The 9,587-nt window shown below is 42.0% G+C and overlaps 1 protein-coding gene across 1 annotated transcript; it reads right to left on the bottom strand.

The window, feature by feature from the left end:
- Nucleotides 1-250: 250 nt before the first annotated feature.
- LOC147612999 (uncharacterized) lies at nt 251-7,546 on the bottom strand. The gene is made up of 4 exons (XM_086782736.1): nt 7,505-7,546; nt 7,074-7,409; nt 6,808-6,966; nt 251-448 (listed from the first exon to the last, which is right to left on the bottom strand). Exons 1-4 carry the CDS (start codon nt 7,511-7,513, stop codon nt 251-253), a joined length of 702 nt encoding a protein of 233 aa, XP_086638862.1. The 5' UTR covers nt 7,514-7,546.
- Between the last annotated feature and the right edge of the window lie 2,041 nt (nt 7,547-9,587).

Genomic DNA, 9,587 nt, shown 5'->3' with positions numbered 1-9,587 from the left:
GCTTATGAATACCTCATGGTGTATGGCCACCGCTTCAAACTCAAAAATAGGATCAGCAACTAGCCCTCACAAGAGCACTTAGGTGACTAGAGCAAAGAGGAGAGGATTAGAGCAAGAAAAAACTTGATTTTGAAGCTTTAATGGCTTTAAAGGGGGCAGCCCTGGTTTTTCCACTTTAGCAAGCGCCTCGAGCCACCATTAGGAGTAAAACTTTGATTGTATACTCTTGAGACCATGGGCTTCAAAAGCCCTAAGCCAATGCAGCCTGCAACCACCTATACACAGCGTATTGTTGTACGGCATCAGCTGCGCAGGCCGACCCACTCAGGCGACAATGACGTGGCAGCGAAGGAGGTTCTCCATCAATTGGCCGTACGAATCTGTGCGCCTGGCTGTCCTCTACATTTTCCCTGATGAAAACACGTTGAGATGTTGCCTCCACGAGATGCTGGAAGGCCTCCATTGCCAGGAGGTTCAGCTCCACAAAGGGAAAGATAAGAAAATTGACCTATTCTACACCACAAAAGTGACCTACTCTTGCCAAGCTCTAGATACCATGATAGAATTTTGTGGTGCTCATGCTAGATCATTGTGTGGAGGAGAGAGACTCACAAAATACAAGAAAATATCTTTCTTATTAAGTTGCTCAAAATACAACTAGGCTTCTTGCTTAAAATACAAAATGCCTCCTAGCTTCACCTTTAAATAGATGAGCTAGTGGACCTTAAGTCCCTTCACACACACACCCTTCTCCTCCCCTTTTACATAACCATAGTCTCTTAATAGGACTTACTTACCAAAGTAGCTCACCTTATACCAACAAAGAAGACCTTCAAAGCTTCTGATGTTGCTCGAATATTCATCAAGGAAGTCTTCAAACTTCATGGTCTCCCAAAAAGGATAGTAAGTGACCAGGATTCTGACTTCACTTCAAAGTTCTGGCAGTCCTTATTTCAAGCCCTGGGCACTCAACTTTGCTTTATCACAACTTATCATCCAGAGACCAATGGCCAAACTGAGAGAGTCAATCAGGAAATTGAAGACATTCTCAGAGCATATTGTGGGCGGGAACCAAGAAGATGGATTCAATACCTTCCTCTGGTAGAATTTGCCTACAATACATCTTATCCTCAAAGCATAGGAATGTCACCATTCAAAGCACTCTATGGGCAAGAATGCTTATCTCCTCTAAATTTCTCTGATCCGACCATAAGAGTTGAGGCATCCAGGAAAATGCTTGAAGAGGAGGAACAAACCAAGGCAATCCAAAAGGATATTAAAGCTGCTCAAGATTAGCAAAAGCATTATGCTGACACCAAGAGGTCTGAAAGGATCTTCAAGGAAGGAGATAAAATTATTCTATGAGTGCGACCCAAACAAAGTTCTCTATCACTTGGGAAATATAAGAAGCTTAGCCCTAGGTATTGTGGTCCCTATATAGTTATCAAAAGTGTCAAGGTAAAAGTGCCTATAAACTCCAGCTCTCCCAGCCCATATCAAAGTCCACAATGTATTTCATGTAAGTTTGTTAAAACCTTATGTACCCAGTCTTGATCATATTCTTGATGATGAACAAGTTGTAATCCCTACTCAAGGAGTCCTTGAATTACAACCCAATAGGATCATAGATTCTAGGGAAAGGCAACTTTGAAATAGAACTCTTGTAGAACATCTAGTACAGTAGTGAAAAGATTACCCTGAAGAGGATGCAACTTGGGAAGATGAAGCTACACTCTTAAAGGGTTATCCCCAACTCATGTATGAGATGAGGACATCTCAATTTCTTTAAGGGGGGAAGGATGTAACATACCCATCTTCACTAATAAAGAAATGTCCATGTAATAGATGAATTTATGAGTTTTTATGGTATAAAAATAAATGATTTTATTAAATGATCCATTTCTACTTAGAATCTTCAAATTTCAAGCCCAAATTTAAAATTTGCGTGCAATTTCACCCTAATATAGGATTTTAAAACATCCAAAACGGACACCGGATCAAGCTTATACGTAAATTTTGGTTATTTTTAGTTAAACCTTAAAAAAAAGCACGATCGGGCATCCAATCGACGAACGGTCTGCACCCCAATGACAAGCGAAACATCCCAGACAAAAATAATTTTCACCCCTCGGGCGATCTTGCATGCAAATCGAGGCCCGCATCCTAAATTAGGAGACCCCGCCCTAAAAAAGGGACCGCACACACTTACTAGGGTGCCCATACGATGGCCGCACAAGAACCAAAGGTCGGCCACCCACTGTGTGGTCCACACGCACTGAGCTACGTGGACACCCATGCTGTCTCTGACCAGATAAGGTACATGCGTACCACTCCTTTTCCTGGTTAACCACGCCACCATACCTTTCCCTGGTTAACCACGCCACCATGCCTTTCCCCCAGAGAGCCATGCAAGCCACTGATCCATAGCCTTTGCCGACACACCATCCTTTCGACCTTGCCTTACGCAATGCCCGCACCCATACCCCACAGCTATATAAACCCCTAGGGTGCTCCACGGGCAGCATGCATTTTTGCGTGGCCTATGCTCTGTCGTGTCACCGTTTGTACCGCCATCTATCCCTACGCAGTGTACTTGCTGCAGTGCAGCCGCCCCTCATTTGCCACTTTTCAGATAAGGCAACTTTCCTCTACTCCCCCCTTGTCTCAGAAGGCAGTCCTTAACTCTTCTGTCAACCACACCCACCCCCCCCGTGTGAAGAGACTTACAGCAGCACCCTTCTCCCCTTCAGCAGCAAAACGTTTTTGTAAAGGACATCTCACAAATCCCCCCCCCAATTTGTGTGGACTTCAGCAAGAGGTCTTGGCCTTAGAGAGGGTTCTTGCACTGTGGTCTTTTGCTCATATGGTGAACAAAGGATCTCGGAATTGAGATCTGACTGGAGCATTTCGATCATGATAGAGCGAGCCCTACAAGGCGACCTCCAAGATGGCCCCATCCTGAAAATGCTAGAATATTACCTCGGGAGGAGCGCGCAACAATGAGATTAGAGAAGATGCTCCTAATGCGGCCCCAACCCTCCCGTTACAAGCTCCTCAAGGAAATGGTGGCCAGGTTAGCTTGGTTATCTTTTAAAGAAGAGTTTTTTTAATATTAGTGTTAATAAATGTGTATCTTTTCCTTTTAAAATAATGAAATAGAATTGTATGAAGCTACGATTTGAAGTGATGCTGTATTCAATGAATTGGATTGAAATTGTATGAAGCTTGGTTATCTTTTAAAGAAGAGTTTTTTTAAATATTAGTGTTAATAAATGTGTCTCTTTTTCTTTTAAAATAATAAAATAGAATTGTATGAAGCTACAATTTGAAGTGATGCTGTATTCAATGAATTGTATTGAAATTGTTATCTTTAAGAGAAAGAGCGTAATTTTTTTCTAGCTTCGACGCTAACTCCATTCTGTGCTTGTGTAGCTGGGCGATGCCGTTAGCAAAGCTCGAGAATGGCCCAAGGTATCCCTCATACCATTGGGAGAATAAGGTTTGCCGATTTGAGACGAGAGATTATGATGATGTCTAGTTCTGAGGGCCTAGGCTAGTGTGGTGAATAAGCCCACCCTAGTGCGCAGACATCCCTCTGAGGGGTGGGAGGATCGAACGACGCAGCCTGAGAGGGCGACAGGTCGGATTGAGTCCTTGCCAACGGTCGACGATGAGGTGTATGGTCCCGTAGGGTTTTGCCCAGCATGTAGAGGCTGGAAGGTCGAATTCTAGATCATCGACAGTATAAAGGAAAAGAATAAGAGAGCCGGTTTGGCTTGTATGGAATTGATTCATGTATAAACTTTTTTTATAATTCTTGTCTTTGCATTATTGTACTGTGGAAAAAGGCTGTTTTAACAAACCTTGTGAAAAGGGCCTTAATTAAGGAACATGTTTATTTATGTCAAACAATGTGGTAGAATTAATTAGAAAACAAAATTGACGCGTCCGCGTGAGTAGGGTGGAAAGTGGGAGGATGGAATGCCCCAATGGCACCATCCTACGGATGGGTGGACCCGATTAGTCGGGTAGCTTTCCAACAGAATAAGTGAAAGCCCTACGCTAGATAAATAGGTTCTCGAGCAATTCTATTCTAGAAGACTAGGTCAGCAGTTATGCCCTGCATGGATGAGGAAAAAAGCATTGTCTCTAGAAATCAAGACTAGTAGTTGCCCAATTTATGAATCAATTACCCTATGGGTGATTTGATTTTTAGAAGATCACGCTCCCCATGCGGGATAGGACTAGGTCTTACCTATGAATCATATCCTTGAATCTATGCATGGTCAAGGTGTCAATGAATAGGTCTTACCTATGAATCGTATCCTTAAATCTATGCATGGTCAAGGTGTCAATGAATAGGTCTTACCTATGAATCGTATCCTTGAATCTATTCATAGGTCTTACCTATGAATCGTATCCTTGAATCTATGCATGGTCAAGGTGTCAATGAATAGGAAAATTTCTCCAAGTTAAGACTTAGTGGACTATCTTAAGTGTTTCCCCTATTTTTGAAGGGGGGAACCTTACAATTGGTATCAGAGCTTATCTTAACTCTTAGGACTTGCGATTTAAGGACTATTTTGCAATGTATGTTTTACCTAACATAATGCTAATTAATAAAAACATCCTACTAAAAACAAGTTGAATTGATGTTTGAATGATTGTAGGAAGAGGAAGATGCCTACTCGAAGTTTCTAGTTTTCCATCTTCGAGACTGCTAGTCACTCCTCAAATTTTGAGTTCCGTGACACCATGGTGTAGATACTAGAGAAGATTTCCCTCCCCCATTTCTCTCGTATATCGAAAGAGGATGGGGTAGAGATTTCTGGAATCATGGGCCGAGATATTTCTTCATCCGAGCGGATCAAAGTAGGAACCTTACCACTGACCTAAAGTGGATTCGTTGGATTGAAAAGTTGAAGATGATCCGTTTATTTTAGTTCGTCGGTACTCCCAGGGCCGACACCTCTGTGACTATAGATGGGATTCGCATACCTCAGGATCGCTGAGTGTATGACCGAGTGATGCAAATATTACCTGCTGACAGAGTAGCTATGTTGGGACCTACCCCAATCCAGAGTCTACCATTCTTACCATCAATTTTTTTGAGTCTTAGAAACTACAGCAGAACCCCCATACTTCACCTATGTGGACCGCTCTACCCTTATGTCATAGTCTGCTTAGGAATTTTCCTTGATGGCAAATAAGACTAATTATATTAGTCTCAAATCTTTGTAATAAAACTCGTCCTTGTAAATATTTGGAAATAAAATGATTTCAATGTTTTACTCTCCAAAATAAGCGTTGTGCAAGTAATCTTAAAATTGTTTTTACAATCATGGCCAGGATGATCAGCCTCCACTTCCCAATGCGCTTTACACTGATATCCACAAGAAGAAGCTCCTACTCTCAAGCAAATGCAACCTCCCTCCTTTAGAGAAGAAGGTTCAAAGGTTGAGAAGGATGTTGAAGTCTGGATTGAAGCGATGGACGATTATTTCTCTGTTGCCGAAACTGGAGTAGCAAATCAGTCTATGCTTGCACGGTTTTGCCTCATCGGAGTGCCGTGAGTGACAAGGGAGTCACTGAGCATTCTTAAATGTGGGAAGACATCAAGCATGCCGTGAAGAAAAGATATCTTCCCCCATCCCATGAATCCATAAAGATGAATGAGTTTTTTAGTCTTAGGCAGTACAGCTTAACTCTTGGGAGGACTACTATTCCAAATTTATCACTCTTTGGAAGTATGCCCCAGCTATGACTATTTCCCAGCAAGTGGCTCATTTCTGCCAAGGGTTAAATGAACCCTTAGATTCCCGCCTTGAAGCAATGAGGCCAAGCACATTACAGGATGCTCTCATACGAGCAAAGCCCCTTGTGAAAGAAATGAGGACTAAAAAACCTAAGCCTCAAAAGAGATCTTACCCCCCTGAGGCAAATCCTAAAGATCATCAACCCTACAAGAAACCCTAATAGAATTTTCCCTACTACAACAGAGGGTGGCAAATCAACTCTTTTTTCCCTTGCTCGCATGTTGCTTCTTCCAGAAAAGGCTCTCTGTGTTTTGAATGCAATGAGCCGAGACACTTTAGGGCCAACCACTACAACACAATGCTGTCATACACGCGTTTCATACACGCGATAAATTACGAGCGCGTGTATGGTCGCGCATGTATTTGAATAGAATCGGGCGCGTGTATTTTGGCATTTAAATTCGTGTGTATATTTGAATTTATCAGCACGTGTATAAGCACGTTTATATACACGTAATAATACACGCATGAATACACGCTTCCATACACGCATTCATACACGCTTGGTAAAAAAACTGAAAAAAAAACTGAATTCCTTTACAAAATTAAAAACTATTTTCTTTAAACCATCTCATAGTACATTACAGTATATATCATTACACAATCCCACTACATGCATTTACAACAATGAAATATATTCAAAAATAAATCATGCATATGAGATGATAATTAAAAGACAACACATACAATAGAAATGTCATCAATTTAGAACGATACAGTGACGGATTGGTTAAGGTTCGATCTCATCTTCAATAAGATCCATCCTTGCCAAACGATCACTATCAATATCCATTTGATCAATTTGTAAGGCTACGATTAAATTTATTTCACTATCGATATTCTATACTCCATTGATAATGGTATCGATGTCCTGATCATCCTCATCAACATCACCATCATCCTCAATGGTAGGGTCATTCTCATGATCATGAGAAATGGCACGCTCATCCTCATTATCATGATCATCTCTTATTTCTTGATCATCGATCACAACATCTTCATTGGCATGTTCGACATCATCTTCATTGCGGCTTGTTACATCCTCCATATGCTCCATATCAGTGAATGTATTATACATCACTTTGGAACGTGGTGCAATAGGGATGATGTACCACCATTTAATGTCATGCACCATTGGTAGATAGATAACCTACTCAAATACACATACTACAGTAATTAATTAGCATATCAAAAGTCAAGGGGTACGCGAGCTTAGATATATATGTACATGAAACACATTAGTAAAAAAATGCATACCTGCTCACATTGTTGTGGCAATACGAGCCTATCTTTCTTTGTTTGCCAAAACTTTGTAGAGTCAATAGTTACATAGCCACTTGCATGGCGTTTTATCGTTGCATCAGGCCCTTTTTCCACCACGTTCATTTGCCATTTGACATCCAAAACATACACAAAGAAGTGACGAAAGTCAAGCCTAAATATGTCTTGGATTGTGCCACAATAATCATCCATTTTTCCATTAGCTCCCTCAAAGCTACTAATGACACCGCAATCTTGTGTATTCCTCTTTTCATCGATTCTTTGTGTTCGAAAATGCTTGCCTTCACACCATATAGCATTGAACATAGTGCACTGGACCAAAATAGAAGCAATATTTGTGTAAGCAATGTGAATAAATATTAAAAGCGAATCACTTACAACTAATGCAAAACATTAGTTCTATGTACCTTTAACATGCATCCTCGTGCATACTCCCATTCTTCCGCCGTGATATGCAAAACATTAGTTCTATGTACCTTTAACATGCATCCTCGTGTATACTCCCATTCTTCCGCCGTGATATGCAGCCCCTCGTCGCTCTCTGCTCTCTCCATTTCCTCATGCAACCAATCAACATGGATATCATTCGGAAGTGTTGCTAGATGCTTAGGGTACGCCTTACGAGAGCCATGTTGCCTCCGAAAGAGAGCTCTTTCTGCTTGCCTTTTTGTCTTTGCATCCTCATATCTTGTAACCCATCTGCTCATCACATCACTATTAAGGATGCAAGTGAAATTGAGATCATCAATCAATGTTCTGTCAATTACTTTACTCTGTCCTTTTCCTTGAGGCACAATAGAGGTCATCCTCAAGTCCTCTTCATTGCTCCATAGTCGTGGCAAAGAGCTGTCCACCTGACCAAGAAATATATATTACAACTCTATTAATTTAATTTGGATACCATGAGTCATTTGAAAACCATCAATTTACATCTGCTCACCTCTAAACCTGTTTGATTCCATTCTCCATACATGGAGATGTGATTCAAGGTAATTCGACGTGATCGTACAATGCATCCTTGACATCGATTACACATAAATTTGATCCGTTGTCCCAACCACACATCGCGATTACGATGACGCATTGTCTCATCTTCCCCAGAACTGCTTGAGGAGGTTGATAACATCCTATGCACAAACCAGAAAACACAAAATCATAATATGTTTTTAATGAAAGTATAAAAATCGCGTGTATTAACACGACTATTTTCTAAAAATTGCGTGTATTAACGCGGCTATTTCCTAAAAATTGCGTGTATTAACGCGGGTAATTCTTGCAAAATGCGTGTATAAACGCAGCTAAATTATCATACACGCGAACATACACGCGTTTATAAATGCGACGATCTGTTTAAACTAAAAATAGCCCGCCTTCCCCAAATAAAGATTTTGAACTAACAATACTGTTGTTTTTCATTTTCGCCTCTTCCAACAGTAACGAAACCTAAGTGCAAGGAGGGAGAAGAGAAGGAGCACACATGGGAGGAAGCCGACCAAGAAAGAAGACTCACTTTTTCAGAGGTGATTCAGTTTGTCCTTTGCCTTGTCTCCTTCCTCAGATTTGTTTATGCTATTTTCTCTTTGCTTTTTGGGTTTGTCTCCATCCTTTTGCTTCTGTGCACACGGTTTTGGATGAATGATTCTGACAGGGGCGACAGTGGGCCTTTTATAAGGACACATTGTCGGAGGTCGGTCCTTTTCAAAAAAAATTTGCGCAGGTCGCGTGTAGAAACGCGTGTAAAAGCGCGTGTATCTTGTCTGCACAGACTATTCACGTGGATATACACGCGTTTCTGGACGGGTGTATACACGCGTTTTTTGACGGGTGTATACACGCGTTTTTGGACGGGACTGCGTTTCCTGTTTCTATGGTTTGCAGGCTGATGGTTGATCTTGAATGATGATATTTGTGTGAGTCAAGAGACAGCCCATGATGTACATGAGGATTATTTTTGCAGATTCTTTATGGATATTCCAGGTTCTTCATCCGATCCATTTGCGTACAGTAATTGGCTGATGGAGATGCTAAATCATTTTGGGCGCCATCCTGGTCCATTGAGCTTACAGAGTACATGTATGCCCATCCCCCTCCTGCCATGCCTGGTGTCTATACCCCTACCACGAGTATCCAGGGCACTCCAGTGCCGTCTATGCCTACGAGTCTGACGAGACGGCATGCAACTTCTCCTCTTCCACGTCCACCGAGGAGACATACCTCGTCCAGACACACTCACGCACACCCTCACAGCCACCATCACGTGCTCCCTCAGAGCCACCGTCACGTCAGGGCTCACAGCCACCGTCACGTAGACAATCCCCCAGTCGTGACTCCACCCGCAGTAGTAGGAAGAGTGGGAGTGGAGGATGCGGCGGGTGCTTTGGTGGGGGAGGTAGTAGGGCACGCGGTGAGAGAGGAGATAGAGGGAGAAGAGTTAGAGGTGACAGTTCAGAAGAGGAGGAGATGAGAGAGGTGGAGGGAGTGATCTGCTAT

The sequence above is a fragment of the Cibotium barometz genome, chromosome 44 (assembly GCF_041138505.1).
Source record: "Cibotium barometz isolate CiBa-2024 chromosome 44, ASM4113850v1, whole genome shotgun sequence".
NCBI lineage: Eukaryota > Viridiplantae > Streptophyta > Polypodiopsida > Cyatheales > Cibotiaceae > Cibotium > Cibotium barometz.
This window is presented reverse-complemented; position numbering and strand designations above follow the sequence as displayed.